At 38.3% G+C, this 25,126-nt stretch overlaps 1 protein-coding gene and 1 long non-coding RNA gene across 5 annotated transcripts in view; one reads left to right on the forward strand and one right to left on the reverse strand.

Moving 5' to 3' along the window:
- The window catches only part of LOC145528459 (uncharacterized), a 77,979-nt gene extending 67,246 nt beyond the window's left edge, over positions 1–10,733 (reverse strand). The window contains exon 1 of the long non-coding RNA XR_014070441.1: positions 10,581–10,733. This is a non-coding gene — a long non-coding RNA (uncharacterized LOC145528459). The remainder of the gene's footprint in view (positions 1–10,580) is intronic.
- The window catches only part of ADAMTSL3 (ADAMTS like 3), a 349,114-nt gene that overhangs the window by 112,200 nt on the left and 211,788 nt on the right, over positions 1–25,126 (forward strand). For 2 of the 4 annotated variants that reach the window (XM_081546777.1, XM_081546776.1), the window contains exon 5: positions 23,865–23,910. In XM_081546777.1, the coding sequence (XP_081402903.1) occupies positions 23,865–23,910 (46 nt within the window). Of the gene's footprint in view, positions 1–2,113; positions 2,207–10,723; positions 11,174–23,864; positions 23,911–25,126 lie in introns of those variants that run through there. The other 2 variants (XM_081546775.1, XM_081546779.1) reach the window with 2 other exon arrangements.

A 25,126-nucleotide genomic window follows, 5' to 3' on the forward strand; every position in this document is an offset into this window, starting at 1 on the left:
CTGACAGTGTCTTTTTGAGACCCGACTGCTTAGAGGAAGTGAATTATATGAGGGTGGAGGGTAATGGGGCATAAAATCCAGATACTGGAGCCAGCATATGTAAAGTTGCTGGAGCAGGAAATGAAAAGAGGCTTTTATTCCTGAAAAACAGTAGATAAGGGAGAAAGCAGAAAGGGCCAGTGTTGAAGAAGGAGGCAGATTAGTAGACTGCAGAAAAGAATCTCAGATTTTTGGATTTCAAATACTAGGAAAGTGTCCAAAAAGAAAAAGCATATTTGGAACTGATACAGGTTGTCAATATTTTATTTGGTCAAATAAAGGCAAAAATAAAAACAAACCAAAAATTCAACTATGGTCCACCATCACAGGCTTTTCAAGAAAGAATTACAATCATATTTTTTGCATTTAAGCATTAAAAAGTAGATATAATCTTAGATTTAAAGACTTGCCTTTAAATTGAATTCATGTAGGTTTATAAAAATCTACTTTTTTTTCCTTATTTGTCTCACTTCACTTTGGACCATGCTTTGGATGTAATAAAACTATCACAGGCATTAGCAGTCTAATGATGGGTAATTGGGAACCAGAAGTGAAAGTTGCTCAGTCGTGTCCAGCTCTTTGCAACCCTATGGACTACTGTACAGTCCATGAAATTCTCCAGGCCAGAATACTGGAGTGGGTAGCCTTTCCCTTCTTTGGGGGATCTTTCCAACCCAGGGATCAAACCCAGGTCTCTGGCATTGCAGGCAGATTCTTAACCACCAGGGGAGTCCGGGAACCAGAAACTGAGAAGTAAAAAGTAATCATGGACTTAGAACTTGAGACTGCCAGATCCCTGAAGGCAGTAATATGCAGAAAATGACTTTATCTGAGTCATATTTTTTATCCAGTCATTTACCAGTTTTTAAGCAGTAACAGGCAGAGAAGTCAAGCAGAAAGTAGCTTCTAAGAGGCTGAGAAATTGACCAGATTTATTGGCAGTTTCATAGTCCTGCTGCAGGACATAAAAATTGGAGTTCAAAGCTATGGTAAACACCTCAGGTGATAGTTTGTATCCTTGAAGGGCTATACCCTAGGAGAAAGGGAAATCTAATCCTAAATAGACTAGATATTATGAAGACTGAAACTCAGTCTTAATTAATTCAACCCTAACTTGAATAATGGGAGAAGGCAATGGCACCCCACTCCAGTACTCTTGCCTGGAAAATCCCATGGACGGAGGAGCCTGGTAGGCCACAGTCCATGAGGTCGCTAAGAGTCGGACACGACTGAGCGACTTCACTTTCACTTTTAACTTTCACGCATTGGAGAAGGAAATGGCAACCCACTCCAGTGTTCTTGCCCAGAGAATCCCGGGGACGGCGGAGCCTAGTGGGCTGCCATCTATGGGGTCGCACAGAGTCGGACACAACTGAAGCGACTTAGCAGCAGCAACTTGAATAATGAAATTTGTTGCTGTTTCAACTGCCTCCAAGAAGCTTAAAAAAACACACTAGAAGAAGATGACACCAACCAGAGAGTATACAAATTTTTATAGATTATGCCAATAATTCAATAAAACATTACCAGTCTTACCATGAGACAAGAACAAGAGGAAACTCAGATGATAGAAATAGGTACTAGAGTTAGAAATAGGTACTAGGACCTGTGTATTAAAAAACAAAACAAAACCCCTGTAATAATATTTACAAAAATAGATGGCAGGATATAGGATTTCACCAAAGAACTGGAATCCATAAAATGGAATTATATGGGAATTTGAGAATAAAAGCAAATGATAACTAAAATCATGAACTAAATAGATGGCCATAATAGCAGATTAGAAACAGCAGAAGAGAGTATAGATTTGTAGAAATATCCAGGCTAAATTACACAGGGAAAATGAACGAACATAGAATAAGGATGAGAAGGTACGGGTATAAGATGAAAAGGTCTAAACCATGTATAATTGGAGTCCTAAAAGGAAAAGTGAGATAGAGAATAGGGTATAAGCACTGTTTGAAGAGATGTGCGTGCGTGCGTGTGTGCACATGCTCAGTCATTCAGTCTTGTCTGACTCATTGTGACTCCATGACTCTGGACTGTAGGCTTCTCTGTCTATGGGATTTTCCAGGCAAGAATACTGGAGTGAGTTGCCATTTCCTCCTCCAGGGGATCTTCCTGACCCTGGGATCGAACCTGCGTCTCCTGCAAGCTTCTCTTTTGTGTAAGTGAATAGTATATTTGTGTACCATCCTTTAATTCAGTCTTATTCATATGTATATTGAAATTTCTGGCTTCTGTATAGCCTCTATGAATTTTTAGCTATGATGTAGAGATGTTAACCTATTAATATACTTTGTTGGTTATTTCACTAGGCAGTTATAAGAGGGAGAGTGTTCAATATATGTGCTTGGATGACCTTCTCTATTTAAAATCTTTCATTCTTTTGCTGAACTTTACCTCTGGTAATTTCAAAATTATATATATATATATATATATATGCTTAGTTTCTCAGTCGTGTCTGATTCTTTGTGACACATTGGATTGTAGCCCACCAGGCTCCTCTGTTCCTAGGATTTTTCAGGCAAGTATACTTGAGTGGGGTGCCATTTCATTCTCCAGGGGATCTTCCTGACCCAGAGATTAAACCCAAGTCTCCTGTGTCTCCTGCATTGCAGGCAGATTCTTTACTTGCTGAGCCATTCTGTTTTTATATTTCTGATGATTAAGTTTAAGATGTTTGAAAATCATACTTTAATAATTGCTTTATAACTATCGATGCCAATAATAAAATACTAGTCTCTTTTTATTTGTAAGTCAATGCATGTTCTATGCTTTTCTTCATTTCCACTTAGTGGGATTTTGTTATTATAGTTTGGGATCTTATACTCAATTTCTTGGCAGCATTTTTCCCCTTTTTATCTTTTCTTTCATAATCATATTTCAAACTATCAATGAAACTTAATTGAGTTTGTGTACATATATTATTTCAATGTTCATTGTCAGTACTTTCAGTTCTTCTTTCTGAATCATCACTTTGTTGGCAGGGATATGTTTTGAGCTGTGCTTCTGGAATTTTAATGCACATATGAATCTCCTAGGGATCTTGTTAAAATATAAACTTTGATTCAGTAGGTCTGGAGTGGGGCCCAGGAGTTTTCATTTCTAATGAATTCCCAAGTGATGTCAATGCTGCTTCTCTGTGGACCACACTTCAAGTATTAAGACTTTATAGCTTTCTTAATTTCAGGAAAATGTTGTGGGTCTTATACTTTATGAATCCTTCTATATCTGAAAATGTTTTTCTCTTGACTTCACACATAAACAGTGAATGGCTTATTTGGGTATGAAATTCCTGAGACACAAATTTTCACTCTCAAGCCTCAGAATTTTTTTCTCCACAAAGTTTGGCATACAGTGTTGCTCATAGACCTCTCAGGCTGGCTTTTTTTTTTGGCTCTTCTTTGGCAGATAACGTTTTTGTTCTGCCTGGCTGCCTATGGAAGGCTTTATTTTTTTTCTCAAGAGTTTTACAATGTTGTTTCTATATATCAGTCTCTTTTATTTTTTCTTGGCACTTGGTGGCCATTTTTATTGTACAGATTTAGATCCTTTTTCATTACAGGAAAATTTTTCTTCTATTATATCATTTACTGTTGGTTCTTGCCTTTTTGTTCTGTCCTCTTTTTCATGAATGCTAGTTATTTCTGTTCATCTACTTTTACTCCAGCCACTTTCATCTGTTTATTTTCCTGTGTGTTTGAGAATGATTTTCAGGATCCTTGCCACTTGAATTTTTTTCTAATTTATTTTCTAGTGATGTCTGAAAATACTGCTATGGTGTATTTGTTACCTTACATTCTTTCCTTCACTTTAAACCTGGTCCTTCTTTGTGTATCTATTGTCTTAATCATCTGCATCTTGTCATGTATTCTTTTGTGTCTTTTTTTAGTGTGATATCTGGCTAATTCTTACTTATTCTTCACGGTCATCTTCATTTAGGAAATTTGTCTTGACATCTGAGTCCATCTGAGTCTGACTTTGATGTTCCTCTCTTATGCTTCTCATTATTGTCAGGTAAGACTCCTTTTAGGGAAGGGACATTGACTTTACCACTGTAAGGTCTAACATTTAACATGTGATTAGGACTCAAACATTGTTACTTGAATGGGTAAATAAGTGACTGTGTGCTCACCTATCACTTCACATCTTTTGTCAATGCTCTTCTTTCTGCCTGAAGCATCCTTTTTCTCCTTTTGGTTGTTAACACATAGTTGACCTTGGAAACTCCTTTGAATCTCCATTTCTCCCCTAAAGCATTTGTTGGCAGTTTCTACCATTTTCTAGGTTAGATGCAGTACTTCTGTGCTTCTATAGGATCTTGTGAATATAGTTTGATCAGAGTGTTTATTTTATTGTGTTTTTAAAAATTTTTTAAATAATTGAAACAAAATTTTAGGTTGTATAGATATATGTTTCCTCTCTGTGCTGTGCCCCACATTACCACTGGCATGTAGTGGAAATTTAGTATATTTTATTCCATTAATGAATAATGAATGAATTAATCAATCCTGGACTGATTTTAAAAAGCCTTCTTGACTATAGTATGGCTCTAGGGGATAGGTAAGAATGGGTAATTTTGTGAAGAATAATGAAAACTATGTTAGAGATTATACAATTTTAACAAAAAGATATTTTTAAGCTTTAATTTTTATTTATAATTTTTAAAAAGTTGTATATGTATGTATTATTCAGATATTAGACTTACTGTTTTTCTCTCTTTGTCCATTTGCCCTACTTACTGGGAGATTTACCTGAACTTACATTCTAATTCTCAAGGTAGTTTTGTTTTTCCTCTTTCTCTGTTTTTTTTTTTTTCTGAGATATTTTTTTGTTCCTTAATTTATTATTTTTTAAAGCAATCTGTCCCTGGTTTTCAGATGCAACATCTTCTCTTTTATCTCTGAGCATATAAATAGAGTTTGGGGGGGGGGTGGTTTTCTTTCCCTTGCATTGTCTCAATTCTTTTTGAATTACTGTTTTCTGTCTTGTTTATGTCATGATATTTCATGATAAAGACTTTTCTAAGATTTCTGGTGATCCTTGTTGGTTGTTGTTCATGTTTAAGGAAAAGAGGTGTGAGCTTAATTTTAAGGAGATCTGGCTGGTCTATCTCATTGCCTGATGATGTTTTTTAGGTATTTTTATTTGTGCTGCTCTGATTTCTCAGTCAAGGATCCTCTGATTTCAATATTCTAGGAGACAAGTGGGGCATAAAGCTGGGCCCAAATTGATTTATAGATTTATTTCACTCAAAATTCTTGCAAAGTTTTATTTTTGTAAATTAAATAAGATTATTCTAAAATTTGTATCAAAAGGTATAAGCCACAGAATACTTAAAACAATTTTGAAAAAAAATAGAGTAAAAAGAACCAGTCCACCTGATATAAGACTTACATAGCCAAAACTATAGTATTAGTACCTAGATCAAGGGGAGAAAATATTTACAAACCATGTATCTGATAAAGGACCAGGATTTATATTAAGAACAAAACAGTCAACAATTAAAAAAAACAAAGAATCCAATTAGAAAATGAACAAAAGAGCTGAACAGATGTTTCACTAAAGAGGATACACATGTGATAAATAGGTACATGAAAATGGGCTTAATATCTCTAGCTGTCAGGGAAATGCAAATTAAAGTCACAATCAGACATTATTATATATGTATCAGAATAGCTTTAAAAATTTTTTTTAATATAAATGTATTTATTTTAATCGGAGGCTAATTACTTTACAATATTGTAGTGGTTTTGCCATACATTGACATGAATCCACCATGGGTGTACATGTGTTCCCCATCCTGAACCCCCTTGCCTCCTCCCTCCCCATCCCATCCCTCTGGATCATCCCAGTGCACCAGTCCCGAGCACCCTGTCTCATGGATCGAACCTGGTCTGGCAATTCGTTTCACATATGATAATATACATGTTTCAATGCCACAGAATAGCTTTTTAAAAAAAATAAAAAATTTGACAACATGAAATGCTGGTAAGAATTCAGATAACCTGGATCACTCCTATACTGGGAGTGAGAATGTAAAACAGTATGGCCACAGGCAGTTTCTTAAAAAATTAAACATGTAACTACTGTACAACCCAGCAGTTGTACACCTAGGCATTTATCCCAGAGAAATGAAGACTTGTTTTCACATGGAAACCTGAATGTTTTTAGCAGCTTTACTCATAATATCAAAAAAAAAAAAAAAAATGGAAACAATCCACATGCCCTTCAGTGGGTGAATAGGTAAACAAACTATAGTATATCAATACCATGGAATACTACACAGCAATAAAAAGAAATGAACCACCGATAGATGCAATGACCTGGATGACCAACCATACAGTTATGTACTGTGTTTTTCACACATCATGAATATTTACCATTTCAAAGTCCCAAGGCTATGAATATTTTGATAACTAAGAATATACTATACCAACTCAATCTGGAAAGTAAAAAATGTAATCCTGACTTTCTTAGCAACAAAAATTTCAGAAAGTACAAAAATGGCAACACACTTCTAGATAAAGATATTGGCAGAATTATGATTAAAACACTGCAGTATTAACTAAAATGCATAAACAGAATAATGGTTAGATAGTCTGAACCTGTCTAAGGACTGATGGGTACAGAACCCTTCTCTCTGCACTTCCTTCCCTGCCCCCCCTTCCCCATCACCCAGTGAACTTACTTTTCTTGGAGAGTTTACTCAAGTTTAACAATTCCACTCCCCAAATACAACCATTCCTATGAATTAACAGAAAAAATGCTTAAAAGGTGTTACTTTAACTCTGCTTTCAACATAGGTTGTAACTTTTATACATCTAGAAAACCTAGATGTTTCAAATAAGGACTTGTTTGTCCATTGTATACACAGTAGTATTGAATAAACTACACATGTGTAACAATGGTTATATCCAAAAGTGTCTTCTATGAAGGAATATTCTAGCCTAGAACCTTTCATTTCTCCCAATTCCTCCTATTTGCCATCCATCCAACAGTGGGCGGAGTACACTCACATGTTTCACTTAGATGTGATTTACAGTTTCCTCTTCAGAAGACAGCCTTTCAATGAATTATAACACAAAGTATACAAAACATATGCATTTATTAACTCCACTTTAATCATACATTGGGCCTCCCTTGTGGCTCAGCTGGTAAAGAATCCGCCTGCAATGCGGGAGACCTGGGTTCGATCCCTGGGTTGGGAAGATCCCCTGGAGAAGGGAAATGCTACCCACTCCAGTATTCTGGCCTGGAGAATCCATGGATAATCCATGGGGTCACAAAGAGTCGGACATGGCTGAGCAACTTTCACTTCACTTTATCATACATTGGCAACCTCTTTAATATCTAGAGACTAGCTATTGTAAAATTGGGACCCATCTGTCCAGTACATACATAATATATACAGTCAAGGTAAATGAGATACACGTAACACATAGAGCAATGGATAAGTTGAAAGGTTTCTAGTACACACTAGCAAAACATCTTTGCAATCTTCCCTCCTACCTTCCTCAACCCAATGGATAAGCACAGCGTGTACTGTTTAGAGAGGAGGTTTAACAATACCATTTACAAAGACAGTATTTCCCATCAGTTTTTAAAAGCTATTTACAAGAAGCATTATTCTACTACTTCTACTTTTAAACACATTAAGCACTTCTAAATATCTAAAAGACTAGATATTGTCTTTTATTAGATACTTGTAAAAGTAGACTAGATAGTTGTCCACTGTGTACACAGCACTGCTAAATAAACATTCACCCATCTAAGTCTTGAACAAGACAAGAAATAATAATTATTTGGGGGCTTCCCCAGTAGTTCATCAGGTAAGGCATCCACCTGCAATGCAGGAGACATAGGAGATGTGGGTTTGATCCCTGGGTCAGGAAGATCCTCTGGAGGAGAAAGTGGCAATCCACTCCAATTTTCTTGCCTGAAAAATCCCATGGACAGAGGAGCCTGGTGGGCTATAGTCCAAAGAGTCACAAAGAGTTGGACACGACTGAGCATGAGCACAAGAGAAGACACATAACAGTGCTTATCATCTAGAAAAGAAAGAAAGTGAAGTCGCTTAGTCGTGTCCGACTCTTTGTGACCCCATGGACTGTAGCCTACCAGGTTCCTCCATCCGTGGGATTTTCCAGGCAAGAATACTGGAGTGGGTCGCCATTTCCTTCTCCAAGAGATCTTCCCGATCCAGGGATTGAACCCAGGTCTCCCTCATTGTAGGCAGATGCTTTACCGTCTGAGCCACCAGGGAAGCTTTAGGGTATCTTCTAAATATGACCAGTTTGGCTTGAATGATTCCCTCCTTCACTTCCTCTCTCCACCACCAATGAAATGGACAAGTACAGGCATGTGTAATGCTTAGAGGCGACTGAACAAATTCATATCCAAAAGTCATTTACAGAAGACATGCTGGCCTATGAATTTCCACACAATGTGTACAAAATGTGCTAATTTTACTTAAAATGTGCTAATTTTTTTACTGACTACTTTGTCCTTCACTGGCAACCTCATTCAGCCCCAGCCTTCAACCAGTGCACAAATACAATGCAGTGTTCAAAGAAGTGGTTTGGCCACCCCCTCAAACAACAATATTTCACAGGAATTTTAATAAAAAGATGTTTACAAAAGCAGAGACTTTGTTATTGTTTAGTCGCTCAGTACTGTCCGACTCTTTGTGACCCCGTGGACTGCAGCATGCCAGGCTTCCCTGTCCTTCACCACCTCCTGGAGTTTGCTCAAACTCATGTCCATTCAGTCGGTGATGCCATCCAACCATCTCATCCTCTGTCATCCCCTTCTCCTCCTGCCTTCAATCTGGAAACTAGGTGTTGCAAAATTAGGACTCATTGGTCCATTATATACACCACCAAACAAAATGCATATAACATACAGAAAATGGTTTGGTCTGAATATGTCCAGGTACGAACACACTAGCATATAACTGTTTGCAGTTCTTTCTCTCCCACCTCCTCCAAACCACAGAACAAATACAGACAACAGTATACTTACTCATGCTGCTGCTGCTAAGTTGCTTCAGTCGTGTCCGCCTCTGTGCGACCCCATAGACGGCAGCCCACCAGGCTCCACCGTCCCTGGGATTCTCCAGGCAAGAATACTGGAGTGGGTTGCCATTTCCTTCTCCAGTGCATGAAAGGGAAAAGTGAAAGTGAAGTCACTCAGTCATATCCGACTCTTAGAAACCCCATGGACTGTAGCCTACCAGGCTCCTCCGTCCATGGGATTTTCCAGGCAAGAGTACTGGAGTGGGATGCCATTGCCTTCTCCAGGATACTTGCTCATGGAGGTGGTTTAACATTCAACGCTCCCAAAGACAAAGTTCCTATGAATTTGAGCAAAAAGATATTTACAAAATGATATTTTATGACTTTTACATTTAACCTATGTCAAGCACTTCTAAATTGGATTATATGTTTCAAATAAGGACTTCATTTGTCCACTATATACAGAGCAATCTTGAATAAACTGCACACATGAAACAGTTATATTCTGAAAAATGTCTTCAAAATACAGGCATTCTAGCCTAAGACCAACCCCCTTCCCATCTCTCCCCCCTCCACCAACCCAGAGGGGAATAAAGCTCAATTTTCCAGAAGACAATCTTCCCTGGAAATTTTCACACAAAGTGTACAAAATGTATTAATTTACTAACTCTATTTCTGTCTTACACTAGCAATCTCTTTAACATCTAGAAAGACTAAATGCTGTAAATTAGGACTCACTTGTCCCTTATATACACTATATACACAGCAAAGTGAAATAAAATGCACAAACATAAAAAAAACACAGTGCTTAGTCTTGCCCCACTGTAAACACTCAGGCACAGAGCTCTTTGCACTTCCTTCTTTCCCCGCCACCCTTAACCTTCAACCAGTGCGTAGATACAATGCAATGTTCAAAGAGGTGATTTGGCCACCACCACCCCCACCCCTACCGCCCCCAGCCAACAATATTTCAAAGGAATTTTAACATAAAGATGTTTACAAAATGTCTTTTTACTACTTCTAGTTTTAATATATATCAGGACTTCAGAACATTTAGAAAGACTAGATATTGCCAAAAAGTACTATTGTCAACTATATTTATATAGTAGTGAGGAATAAAATGCACACACAAAACAATGGTTATAATATGGAAATATCTTCTAAGGATGGCCAGTCTGCCCTAGAACCTGCTTTACTTCCTCAGTGTCATCCATTCCATGTCCTCTAACCCACTGGATAAATGTGGACCTTGGGGGCTCCTGAGGTCACTTCTAGAGGTGGTCAAACAACTTCATTTAGAAAAGTCATTTCCAGAAGACATGTCTTTTCTATGGTTTAAAAAAGGGGGGGGGGCATTTACAAGATAGGTGATTTTCTAACTTGACTTTATCATACTTCAGCAATCTCTTTGCATCTAGAAGGCCTAGATATAGTTTTCTTTTGAAAGATTGAGGGGAAAGTTGAGAGCAGCTTTTTCATATTATAGACACAGGCTTTCTATAAATGGACAGTAAATCTTACCAGAGGGCGATGGGCAGTAACTATTGGCTGCATGGGCTAAGTTATTCCATCATTTCTATTAGTATCTTTCGACGTCAAGGTCTTGGTAGAATCACCACCAACTGCCCAACAGATAATTTCTACCCGGCACCCACCGCGGCTCCCCTGCCTTCTGGGTCGTGAAAGCCTTTGTCAGCCCCCACGCGGGGAGCGGTCACCTCAGGTACCCGATCCGCGCGGGTGCCTGGCAGAAGCTTGGCCTATGCCCTGCAGCCTTGAGCCAAGAAACCGGGTGGTTGGTCAGCGAGATCCGGGCTCTGAGCGGCCGCCGCCATTAGGCTGCAGGGGTGAGGGTGAGGTTTGCGGCGGCTTCCAGTGGGTGGCGGTGGTGAGAGCTCTGAGGCCCGCAAGACACAGCCCAAGCTGTCCCAGTGAGTGCGCCTCCAGTTCACCTACCCACCGGGGATCCCGGCCCAGGGGCCCCCGGTTCGTCCCCCCGCAGGAGGTCCCGGCCTGGGGGCCCCTAATTCACCTGCCCATCGGAGGCCAGAGGATCTGGAGGGCGCCGGGTTGAAGGCCGCCATCCGCTTCTCACCGCTCTCCCTGCCGGAACTGTATGTAATATTCTTGAAATGCAAAGATTATAGACATGTAGAACAGATAAGTAATTGCCTGGTATTAAAAAAGAGGTGCGGCGGGTGGAAAGAAGGTACGGACTATAGAAGGCAATTTGAGGGATCCTTGTGATCCCTCAATACAAGAAGTGTTCTGTATTGACTGAATTAATGTCAACCATACGGCATTTTAAAAATTGGTGGAGAAAGGATGAATATTCAATACGTGGAGTTCAAATATGATTATTAATATCCAAAGGGAAAATATTGGAAAATGTCAATCCATTAAAGAATAAATTCCAGGTAGATTAAAATCTGCTTATGAAAAGCGAATCTTGAAAACATTTAGAAGAAGAATATATAGAATATCTGTATGATCTCTGGGTGATATTTGTGTCCTTAACTAAGACACAAAGGGCAAAAGTTGCAAAGGAAAATATTTATAAATTCAAGTAGGCTAAGCAAACACCTTTATATCATAAAAATATATACTGTAGGGACTTACCCTGGTGATCCAGTGGTTAAGACTCTGCACTTCCACTGCAGGGGGATGGGTTTGATCCTTGGTGAGGGAACTAGGATCCTGCATGCATGCCCTGTGTTGTGGCCAAAAAAAGAAAAAGGAAAGAAAAGCACAGAGTGGAAGAAAATCTTGATAATGAATATAACCAATAAGGAATTAGTGTATGAGATATTGAAATACAATAAAACAAAAGCAAACTAGTAGAAGAATGGGAAAAGGATATGAACAGGAAATTCACAGAAGGGGAACTTGCATAGTCTAAAACATGAAAATATTAACCTCACTAACAACAAAAATGCAAAAAATACAAAGTGAGATATTCCATATTCTTCAGACTGGGAAACTTTTCAGTTTAAAAATGCCAAGTGTTGGCCTTGATATGTAAAAACAAGAATTTTTCTGCACTACTAATGGGAATGAAAGTTGGTATTCCCACTTTAAAGGACAGTTTGTCATTATCTGGTACTAGTGAAGCTGTAAATGCCCAGAACGGAACAGTCTCACTAGAATATGTATCCTAAGAAACTGGTGCAAATGTACCCTTTGTTGTTGTTGCTCAGTCACTCAGTTGTATCTGACTCTTTGTGACTCTTCGGACTGTAGCCTGCCAGGCTCCTCTGTTCATGGGATTTCCCAAGCAAGAATACTGGACTGTGTTTCCATTTGCTTTGGGGATCTTCCTGACCCAGGGATAGAACCCATGTCTTCTGCATTGCAGGTGTATTCTTTACTGCTGAGCCACCAGGGAAGCCTGCAAATGTAGTACCCTAGGTGACAGTATAAGATTGGTCATTGCAGAACCAACATAAACCTTCATAGACTTTTAAGAAAATCGATCAATAAATAAAAAAGATTGATGAATTTGAGCTGTATTTATAAATTGGATTACTCTAGAGTCATAAAAATGAGTGGGTTAGAATTGCATCTATCAACATGGATATTTTCAGAAACATAGTGTTGAGACAAAAAAAAAATCAAGCTGTGGAAGGTTATGTAAACTATGATGCCATTTACTTGGTTATTTCTCACCAAGGGGCAGGAGGCAGGGGAATAGGATTGAGGAGGTTTGGCAGGGGGCTTCCACCAAATTTGTAATGACACATTTCTTAAATCCGAAGAAAACTTTTAAGAGATGATGAAGCTTACTGGTGTAGACATGAGTTTGCATCCTTCTGACATTTTTTTGGACCTAAAATATTTCACAAATAATTGTAGGGACCCCAAAACAGTTCTATCCTAAATATTGCTACTGTATTTTGAGTCACCATTGTTGAATTAGTACTTTTTTTTTTAGGACTTATGCAGTATTTTTTAGTCTGTTTATGTACACATCTTAACCTATATTTTAAAATTTACATTTGGTCCTGAGATTCTCCAAATTTTTTCTTGCTCCCTGAGCTCATCCAATTTGAATACATATTTGAAAGTAGGGAAGATTCTTTACCAAATATAAGAAAAAAAAGTTAATGAGAATAAGAGACACAGATGCATAGAACAGTCTTATGGACTCTGAGGGAGAAGGTGAGGGTGGGACGTTCTGGGACAATAGCATTGAAACATGTATATTATCATATGTGAAACAGAACACCATTCCATGTTCGATGCATGAGACAAATGCTCAGGGCTGGGGCAATGGGATGACCCAGAGGGATGGGATGGGGAGGGAGGCGGGAGGGGGGTTCAGGATGGGGAACACATGTAAACCCATGGCTGATTCATGTCAATGTATGGCAAAAACTACTACAATATTGTAAAGTAATTAGCCCCCAACTAAAATAAATAAATTTATTAAAAAAAAAAAAGAGAGAGTATAGTGTGTTCTGGGATATTTACAGGAAGACAAGTGTGTGGTGAGGCGATCTATGTTCTCAGCTTAGCTCCTGATACAAGGCCAGGCCTGTGATATACTCACTCTTTCCATGACTCTGATAAAAAACAGGGGCAGTAACATTATTTCTCTCCATAAAAATTAAATTAGATTATTTCAGAGGAAAGGCAGCAGGGCCATTAATAATTCTGTCATTCCTGCTCCCCACCTTTTAGGCAGCCCCAAACCTTACATACCCACTACCATATTGAGACGTTTCACTGTAATTTTGGAAGTACGCTGAGACTGTTAAGAAAGAAATCTACTTCCCCTGGAAAGCTTATCAGGTCTCCTTATCCTTGAACAGCCTTAGAGACTCATTAAATCTTCATAAATATTGAGCTTTTGTGGTCAACTTTTCTTGGAAGAGGTATGCAGAGGTGGTTACATAAAAACCAACAGAAAGCTATCCCGAAGTTTTAGAAAGCATTTCAGTGCCTTCTCTTTTTTTCAGTGTCCTCCTTTAAATTCATGATTTAGGAAAGGACATGAGTGTGGCTATTTTGCTTATGTATTTCTTTGTGGATAAAGTTATTTCAGAATTTGATTACATTTAAATACACATAGTTCTTTTGCACTGTGGACCATATGCCAGCCAGAATGTCTCTTTTGCTTGCAGAAATTTGCAATTTGATATTCTAGTCAAGTGCCAACCATGGGAAAGACAGGTTTAAGTTAACTACTGTTTTAAAAAATTAATATATTTCTATTCTTCAAAACACATGCTTGTTAGTTTTTAAGACACTAGTATTTGAGTCAATATATCAGCAAATGAACGCAATAAATTATAGTGCTATAAACTCCAGGGAAATTTTATTAATGTTTTTACTGTATCCTCATGTGGAATCAACATATGTTTTTTATATATTCATAAAAGTTATGGCTTCAAAAATCTTCAATTTCAGGGTGTTATGAATGTTGTAATGGATAGAAAATACATAATTGTGAAATGATGTTCTTGAATTTTTATATACTCCTGATAACCATTAGCTCTTACAAATAATAATTAGAATGAAATTAAAAACTTGGAAGTCATATTTCTGCAGCTCAGCTGCTTTGAGCCAAAGGAATTATTTCCAGAATAAGCTGGCAGGTTCCTGCTTGGGGAGTTAGAACTTCAGTGTCCTTAGCTTTAAAATAACTTGCATTCTACTTTATTCCTCTTCATAAAGTGGTCATTCATTTTCATGCTAAATTGTAACCAAAGCATGCCACATCAATACAGGCCAGTCATTGTGGCTTCAGAGTGTGTTCAGTTGGACAAAGTGAAGTAGGATGTGAAAAATGTCCACCAGATGCTTGAGTTAAAAAACCCTTACTACCGACTTATTAAGGGAACCAAGAGATAACCTTCCTGTATCCTTATATCCACATCCTAGTACATGATAGGTTAACCATAAAAAGTCATTGGAGAAGGAATGTGTCTAAAATGGTACTTTATATTTTGAGAATTCATGAAATAAAATGCTCTTTTTTCATATCACTTTGTTGCAGTTGTAGTAGAATTTTTAGTAGAGATACACTTACATTTTAGGTTTAGATTTCAGGCCCAACATTCAAGATTCCAGGTAGTGCCTCACAATTAGGATATAGCAGATGGCACTGGGGTATAGACCCAAATCATATGGTCATAACCAATAGTTATGAGACATAACCAAGGCTGCCACCAGCAAATAAGTGCTTTCCTTTCAGTGTTAAGTTTTTCAAAATTAGTTTGGTTTTTCATTTAAATCACTAAAATGAAACAGTTACTAAAAATGGATCTGAAAAATTATTTCTGAAGTTCTAATACACTTTAAAAAAAAAATGTCATTCTTTGTAAGTTTCCACAGTTTTTGTGTTCCCGTATTTAAATCAATTCAAATACAATCTTAAACCATGGTTTTATAATTTCCCTCCCTAATTTTGAAATTAGAATCAAAAGCATTCTAGGATTATAAGTCAGCATGATACAAGAAGATTTTGGTTATCATTTTACAAATAGCTGTGAAAAGAAGAGAAGCGAAAAGCAAAGGAGAAAAGGAAAGATCTGCCCATCTGAATGCAGAATTCCAAAGAACAGCAAGGAGAGATAAGAAAGCCTTCCTCAGCCATCAGTGCAAAGAAATACAGGAAAACAATAGAATGGGAAAGACGAGAGATGTCTTCAAGAAAATTGGAAATACCAAGGGACCATTTCATGCAAAGATGGGCTCAGTAAGGGACAGAAATGGTATGGACCTAACAGAAGCAGAAGATATTAAGAAGAGGTGGCAAGAATACACAGAAAAACTGTACAAAAAAGATCTTCACAACCCAGATAATCACGATGGTGTGATGACTCACCTAGAGCCAGACATCCTGGAATGTGAAGTCAAGTGGGCCTTAGGAAGCATCACTATGAACAAAGCTAGTGGAGGTGATGGAATTCTGGTTGAGCTATTTCAAATCCTGAAAGATGACGCTGTGAAAGTGCTGCACTCAATATGCCAGCAAATCTGGAAAACTCAGCAGTGGCCACAGGACTGGTAAAGGTCAGTTTTCATTCCAATCCCAAAGAAAGGCAGTGCCAAAGAATGCTCAAACTACCACCCAATTGCACTCATCTCACACGCTAGTAAAGGAATGCTCAAAATTCTCCAAGCCAGGCTTCAGCAAAATACATGAACCATGAACTTCCAGACGTTCAAGCTGGTTTTTGAAAAGGCAGAGGAACCAGAGATGAAATTGCCAACATCTGCTGGATCAACGAAAAAGCAAGAGAGTGTCCGAAAAACATCTATTTCTGCTTTATTGACTATGCGAAAGCCTTTGACTCTGTAGATCACAATAAACTGTGGAAAATTCTGAAAGAGATGGGAATACCAGACCACCTGATCTGCCTCTTGAGAAACCTGTATGCAGGTCAGGAAGCAACAGTTAGAACTGGCCATGGAACAGCAGACTGGTTCCAAATAGAAACAGGAGTACATCTAGGCTGTATATTGTCACCCTGCTGATTTAACTTATATGCAGTGTACATCATGAGAAACGCTGGGCTGGAAGAAGCACAAGCTGGAATCAAGATTGCCAGGAGAAATATCAATAACCTCAGATATGTAGATGACACCACCCTTATGGCAGAAAGTGAAGAAGAACTAGAGCCTCTTGATGAAAGTGAAAGAGGAGAGTGAAAATGTTGGCCTAAAGCTCAACATTCAGAAAACTAAGATCATGGCATCCGGTCCCATCACTTCATGGCAAATAGATGGGGAAACAGTAGAAACAGCGGCTGACTTTATTTTTTTTGAGGGGGGGGCACTCCAAAATCACTGCAGAAGATGATTGCAGCCATGAAATTAAAAGACACTTATTCCTTGGAAGGAAAATTATGACCAACCTACACAATGTATTAAAAAGCAGAGATAATACTTTGTCAACAAAGGTCCGTCTCATCAAGGCTATGGTTTTTCCAGTAGTCATGTATGGATGTGAGAGTTGGACTATAAAGAAAAGTGACCGTCAAAGAATTGATGCTTTTGAACTGTGGTGTTGAAGAAGACTCCTAAGAGTCCCTTGGATTGCAAGGAGATCCAACCAGTCCATCCTAAAGGAGGTAAGTCTTGGGTGTTCACTGGAAGGACTGATGTTGAAGCTGAAACTCCAATACTTTGGCCACCTGATGCAAAGAGCTGACTCATTTGAAAAGACCCTGATGCTGGGAAAGATTGAGAGCAGGAGGAGAAGGAGACAACAGAGGATGAGATGGTTAGATGGCATTACCGACTTGATGGACATGAGTTTGGGTAAACTCTGGGAGTTGGTGATGGACAGGGAGGCCTGGCATGCTCCAGTTCATGGGGTTGCAAAGAGTCAGACACGACTGAGTGACTGAACTGAACTCCCTAATCTGTTAGCTCTTTCCTTAGTTGGGGCCTTTCCAAAAAAAACAGAGTACTTCAAATTACCCTTTCACTTTCTTCTATAATTTATTTTCTCCCTTTATCCACACATAATAAACACAATGAAATGAGTCATGTAAGTAGATGACCTTGTCCACTGGCCTGGCTGTTGTTTCCCGGGAGAATGAAGCTGTATCCTTTTGACCAAGAAAGAGAGTTCTCCACCTTCATAAATTTTCCCCACCAGATCCCTAGTTTGGTGCTTCTGGAATGTTTAAAATTTGATGTATCCTGGTTGGGAGTTTAATAAATTTTAATTTATACCTTTGATGAGTCACAAAGATGGAAATATACAATGTTAGAAAATACTAAGACTGGATCAGCCTATTGTGATAATATAGAAAGACGTTCTCAGTGAACAGTCAAGAGAGCTATATACCTGGATACTTGTCTCTGTAGGTCCTATGTATAGCTTATTATCAAACTCATCACATCAATTTGGAGCTGTATCTTTACTTTTTAGCTCAATAACAATTTGCATTCATTTCTGTATCACCAGCACTCAGCCCTGTGCCTAATACATATATTGTACTCAAATAGTTTTGATTAAATGAATGAATGTACAACTGATAAAATATAACCTAATTCATTGTTTGGAAATTGGAACAGACATTGACACTCTTAGGAGTGCCACACAGCAAAATACTGAGTTAGTTTAATTTGTTGCCTCAGTTCAGTTCAGTTCAGTCGCTCAGTCATGTCCGAATCTTTGCGACCCCCATGAACCGCAGCACGCCAGGCCTCCCTGTCCATCACCAACTCCCGGAGTTTACCCAAACTCATATACATCGAGTCGGTAATGCCATCTAACCATCTCATCTTCTGTTGTCCCCTTTTCCTCCTGCCTTCACTCTTTCCAACATCAGGGTCTTTTCAAATGAGTCAGCTCTTCGCATCAGGTGGCCAAAGTATTGGAGTTTCAGCTTCAACATCAGTCCTTCCAATGAACACCCAAGACTTGCCTCCTTTAGGATGGACTGGTTGGATCTCCTTGCAATCCAAGGGACTCTCAGGAGTCTTCTTCAACACCACAGTTCAAAAGCATCAATTCTTCGGCGCTCAGCTTTCTTTATAGTCCAACTCTCACATCCATACATGACTACTGGAAAAACCATAGCCTTGGCTAGACAGACCTTTGTTGGCAAAGTAATGTCTCTACTTTTTAATACGCTGTCTAGGTTGGTCATAACTTTCCTTCCAAGGAATAAGTGTCTTTTGATTTCATGGCTGCAATCACCATCTGCATTGATTTTGGAGTCCCAAAACAGCCACTGTTTCCACTGTTTCCCCATCTATTTGCCATGAAGTGACGGGACCGAATGCCATGATCTTAGTTTTCTGAATGTTGAGCTTTAAGCCAACTTTTTCACTCTCCTCTTTCACTTTCATCAAGAGGCTCTTTAGTTCTTCTTCACTTTCTGCCATAAGGGTGGTGTCATCTGCATATCTGAGGTTATTGATATTTCTCCTGGCAATCTTGATTCCAGCTTGTGCTTCTTCCAGCCCAGCGTTTCTCATGATATACTCTGCATATAAGTTAAATCAGCAGGGTGACAATGTACAGCCTAGACATACTCCTTTTCCTATTTGGAACCAGTCTGCTTTTCCATGGCCAGTTCTAACTGTTGCTTCCTGACCTGCATACAGGTTTCTCAAGAGGCAGATCAGGTGGTCTGGTATTCCCATCTCTTTCAGAATTTTCCACAGTTTATTGTGATCCACAGAGTCAAAGGCTTTGGCATAGTCAACAAAGCAGAAATAGATGTTTTTCAGGAACTCTTGCTTTTTCGATGATCCAGTGAATGTTGGCAATTTGATCTCTGGTTCCTATGCCTTTTCTAAAACCAGCATATACCTCAAGGTCAACTGAATCTTATCATTATTGAATTCTGCTCTTTGGATCTTAGATTGGTGATTCTCAACCAGTATGAAGTCTGTAACTCTAATGCTATGGGTTTCGTTTTATAACATTCATCTTCAAAATGTGTAAGGGAATGTACACATGTATACAGTTTTATTGTATTTTATTTTTTATTTTTTTAAGAAATTTATTTATTTTAGTTGGGGACTAATTACTTTACAATATTGTAGTGGTTTTTGCCATACATTGACATGAATCAGCCATGGGTTTACATGTGTTCCCCATCCTGAACCCCCCTCCCACCTCCCTCCCCATCCCATCCCTCTGGGTCATCCCATTGCCCCAGCCCTGAGCATTTGTCTCATGCATTGAACCTGGAATGGTGTTCTGTTTCACATATGATAATATACATGTTTCAATGCTATTGTCCCAGAACGTCCCACCCTCACCTTCTCCCTCAGAGTCCATAAGACTGTTCTATTCATCTGTGTCTCTTATTCTATCTTGCATATAGGGTTATCGTTACCATCTTTCAAATTCCATATATATGCATTAGTATACTGTATTGGTGTTTTTCTTTCTGGCCTACTTCACTCTGTATAATGGGCTCCAGTTTCATCCATCTCAATAGAACCGATTCAAATGTCCATCAGCAGACGAATGGATAAGGAAGCTGTGGTACATATACACAATGGAATATTACTCAGCCATTAAAAAAATACATTTTTAAATATAATAAGACCAAAAAAATAAAAAGAGATAGCCAAATGAAAATTGGGTACCTGGTCTGTATTTCAGTTCAGAAATGTAACTATCATTTAGGTCATGCTTTTGGAGGCAGCTGTAGTGCTCTTCATTTCACTCCAAAATTTCTTTCTCCCGTATGTTTCCTAACTCCCATTAGGGATTGCATCTTCCAGAAAACAGATATGAAGAGACTTGGATACAAGCTTTAATTGAAACATAAAGTAAGGTGAGAATGGTTTGAGATATAGATGGAGAAGGGTGAGTTCATGAAGGATTGCAAAGAAAGAAAAAGTGTATCAGAGTTGTTCCCTGGTGACCTTGTGTTTAGGATTCCAGGCTTTCATGTTCACTACCGTGGCCCCGGTTCAATCCCTGTTCAGGGAACTGAGATCCCACAGGCTGCACAGCACTTAAGAATTATAAATATTCTTGGAACAAGAGCAGTAATCAAAATTATAATCTGAGAATAATATACAACACTGAAAATAAAGACCTTGAGTATTCCCGTCAAAAAGGCCAAACATTTTTAGTCAAAATAGATGAAAATAAACACATGACTATTAATAGGTACACCCTGACTGTGGTTTTTACTTAAAATGCTAATGAAGCAGAACACTGTATGCTTCCACAAAAAAAAATAAAATACATGTACAGTAGAATAAAACTCAGACTTGTCTTCTGCAAGTCTAAATGTCAAAGGTCATTATAGCATGTCTACAGTTTTGAGGGGAAAGGATCATGAAAAAAGTAATACATCTTGCAGCGTTACCTTCCCTATGTGAAATACAAAGTTCAGTAATGTGGGAGACGTTTACCCTTCTTGAAGAAACAACCAAGTCAAATAATACTTAGCCAATCAAGAGTTAAAAATGCATGCATGAGAGTCATAAGATGAAAAGACTTGTATTTGTTATCCATTTCTAGATAGGTATCCTAAATTTGAACAAAAATGAAAGCATAAATATGTTTAGCAGAAAATCATTATATAAAATGAGACTCAGAAATCTTGCTTATGAGTATTTACCCAAGAGAACTGTAGTTGTGTTCACACAAAACCTGTGTGTGAATGTTTACAACGTTTGTGTTTATAATTGCTAAAAGCTGGAAACAACCCAAATATCCAGCTGGTGAATAGGTAAATAAACTGTGTGATATACACAGTGGAATACTGTTCAGCAGCTAAGGAGTGAACTACGGGTAACACATCAACATGGATGGATATAGTCAAAAGACTAGATACTGTGTGATTTCCATTTACAGGATAAGGTAAAGTTAATGGGGGCAGAAAACAAGTCAGTGGCTACCAGGGGCTGAGGATGGAGAGAAGTTGGCTATAGGGGGGCAACCTGAGGGCATTTATGGGATGATGGATCTGTTCCACATGTTGATTGTGGCAGTGCTTACACAACTGTATGGGTTTGTTAAATCTCATGGAATTGTGAACCCCGTAAAAGTGAATTTTACTGTACATAAATGTTAAAAGTAGGGAAAAACCAGAGACAGCACAAATGCCTACAAAAGTTAATGTGTGTGTGTTGTGTGTGTGTTAGTTGCTCAGTCATGCCTGACTCTTGGTGGTCCCATGGACTGTAGCCCGCCAGGCTCCTCTGTCCATGGGATTCTCCAGGCAAGAATACTGGAGTGGGTTGCCATTTCCTACTCCAGGGGATCTTCCCCACCCAGGGATGGAACCCGGGTCTCCTATATTGCAGGCAGATTCTTTACTGTCTGAGCCACCCGGGAAGCCCAGTGTCTGTACAACAGTGTGAATATACTTACAGTCTTGCATAGTATACTTAAAATTGGTAGGATCGTAAATTTTATGCGATGTGTATTTTACCACAATTTTAAAAAATTCAAATGCAAAACTATAAGACAAGTAATGTATTTATAATGGTTTATTATGTAGTCATTAAACAATTTTTCCAAGGAATTATTAATAAAATAGGAATATGGTTATAATATTAAATTAAACTGAATACACAGTTGAATTGGCTATAAATAAATCTTTAAATAAATTATGGCAGAAACACTGGAAGATGAAATGCTAAAATATTAAGGGTAGAGGTCTTGATGATGGGATTTTTTAATGATATATTTTCCTTCTTTATACTTCTTGGCACATTATTAGTTTTCACTTATTCTTTTTATAGTTGATAAAAATAGAATCGTCAGAAAGGGTATGCAGTGAGTTATATATTGCTGACATAGACTGGTTCAGTCATTTCATATAGGCTCATATTTAAATCACACCAGCAAAAAAGAAAAAATGATCTCTTTGGATTCAATATGTAGCAGTTCTGTTCTTCCCAGATTAACTATTCTAAAACAAATGACATAGTGACAATTGACTTTTAATTCAAGATTGCGAGTTAAGCCTGTGTTTGGCTTTTCTGGCTCAAAATTTGCCGTTGAATGGACCAGGGAAACATAAAGGGTAAAAACATAACTCCATGGAAAAATTGGAAAAGTTTATAAGTGAGTTATCTTAAGGAGTTAATGTACATAGAAAATATAAAGCAGCAAGCCCTACACTGAAGAAGGGACCTGCCAGATGGAATTCCAGACGTCCAGAAGGAAAGTCTGCCTGGAAGATGAGTGCGGGGTCCCAGAGCAAGGGACTGGAGGGGAGGGGAGTGTGTGTGGTGGTCATCCTGGATTCTCAAGCCTATATGTATATGCGGATATGACTTCAGACCCTGCAGTATCGGTAGTCTAAGAAAGTTGCCCCAACACTATTTTGTAGCGTTTGCTTAGTAAGACCAGTGGCTGAAGTAAAATATAAGCATTGCCTCAAGCTAATTCCTGGCAGAGACAGTTGTATTTCTTTAGACTATTTTAACAGTTAATGTGAATGTAGTAACATATGAAAATATGATTAAATATACCTGTTCAATACATTAGGAAATTTTCTGTTTTTTAGGAATTGTGCTTTTAAAATTTTTTTGCTTTTTAAACTTTATTGAAGTATAGTTGATTTACAATGTAATTTCTGCCCTACAGCATGGTGACTCAGTTATGCATATTTAATTCTTTTTTATATTCTTTTCCATATGGTTTATCGTAGATATTGAATATAATTCCCTGTGCTATATAGTCCGACCTTGTTCTTTATCCATCCTATATATACTAGTTCGCATATGCTAATCCCAAGCTCCCAGTCCACCCTTCCCAACTGCCCTATCTTGGCAAACATTAAGTCCATTCTCCTCGTCTGTGAGTCAGTTTCTATTTCATAGGTATGTTCGTTTGTGTCATATTTTAGATTTCACATAAAAGTGAGATGGTTGTTTTGATTAGAGAGGGAAATTATAGAGGGCCCAGTTAACTTGGTGACCTCAGCAAGTAAGGAAGAGAAATTTTCCCACAGCAGGGTGCTACGCAAAATGCTTCTGCCAGTAGCTTTCCTTTCCTTTTCATAGGGGGAAAGAAAAACATATATGCACACATTATACACACGCATGCGCGCACGTGCACACACACAAACACTATACACAATACTGTAATACTATTAATTTCAGTGGTTATATGAACCCTAGGGTTAAAACTGTGCTTAAGTAATACTATTACATGAATTCAGCTAAAGAATTCACTATTGTGACACTTCTATGAGACTTTTTGGCCTCCTGATTCCTAAAAGTTATTTCTTAGAATTTAAACTTTGAATCTTTGAGTCAGTGTTCATGAATAAATGTTTTACAAGTGCCTTGTTTTCGCTTTTTTTCCCCCTGCTTGCAACTTCCATGAAATCCTTATTTTCTTTTCCCCCTCAGGAATTGTGAAGGGCAGAATATTCGATACAAGACATGCAGCAATCATGTAAGTTCTGTCATAAAAATATATAATCCCATAAAATATGTTCATGTTTTAAGTAATAATATTATGTATTATAAAGCTAATGGCCTCTTGGTACTCTTGGTGGAAAATTTGAATATTTGTTTAATTGATGACAGGTTTTGTGTATCTCATACCTTCCATTTATACTACCTTTTTTAGGTCACTTTATGGTCTAATTTGGTAAGCATTTAATAATTTCTGACTTCATAGAAACACTACATAATACTTATAAATGCCTTCCAAGTTCAAAGTGCTCTATGTATGGGATTTCACCTAACCCTCACAACCATCTCTGAGATGTTGGCATATGAGGTGTGGTTAGTTTTTCCAAATGAGGGGACTGGGGTTGAGGGAGGTGAAATTATTTTCCAGAGATCACGTGGGAAGAGTACAGACTTGAACTTCTCTAGTGCTATTTCTCGTGCTCCAAAACACCTGTCCTGCCCCCTGCAAAATGTATTAAGGAGTACTGAAGGTCGTGACTCAAGAAAATCACACCTGGGGAAGGGTTTATAAACCTTACTCTCATCCTACAGTGATCAAAATGAAGAAAAAATAAAATTCCAATACAAATGTGCAATGCAAAATAAATGTCAGAAAACACAAATCGTATTTTATACCCAAATTGAAATGACAGGAGTTCAAAGGAAATTCTGAAACCTTGGATATCTAAATCCATTTATTCTAAATATTTCACTTACTGGGGGACTGTCCTCTCTCCTCCTCCTCTGTCCTGGGCCAGTGTGAGACTGCAGTCCTGAGCAAGCATTTCTGTTCTACTGACCAGAACTTCTCTTCCATGGGCAGCTCTGGACTTGGGGAGTGGAGAACACACAGTATTAGCAAGACCTTTTGTCTGTGGAACTCAAGCCATGTTTTCAGTCTGTGTTAATAAGTGATGAAGCAGAAATGTTTCTCTCTCAAATACGGGTGGGAAAAATTCTTATTTATTGGGCAGAGGATGAGATGATTGGACAGCATCACCGACTCAATGGACATGAGTTTGAGCAAACTCCAGGAGATATTTAAGAACAGAGGAGATTGGTGTGCTGCAGTCCATGGGGTCACAAAGAGTCAGACATTACTTAGCGACTGAATGACAGCAACACATTTTTGGGGCACTGACACTCAGCCCTCAGGTAGATGTATTTGTGTCCTAAAAGGGATTTTGGGACACAAAGCAAATAGGTTTCATGTG

Source organism: Giraffa tippelskirchi, chromosome 12 (genome assembly GCF_054371585.1).
Source record: "Giraffa tippelskirchi isolate mGirTip1 chromosome 12, T2T-mGirTip1v1.2.pri, whole genome shotgun sequence".
In the NCBI taxonomy this organism is placed as follows: Eukaryota; Metazoa; Chordata; class Mammalia; order Artiodactyla; family Giraffidae; genus Giraffa; species Giraffa tippelskirchi.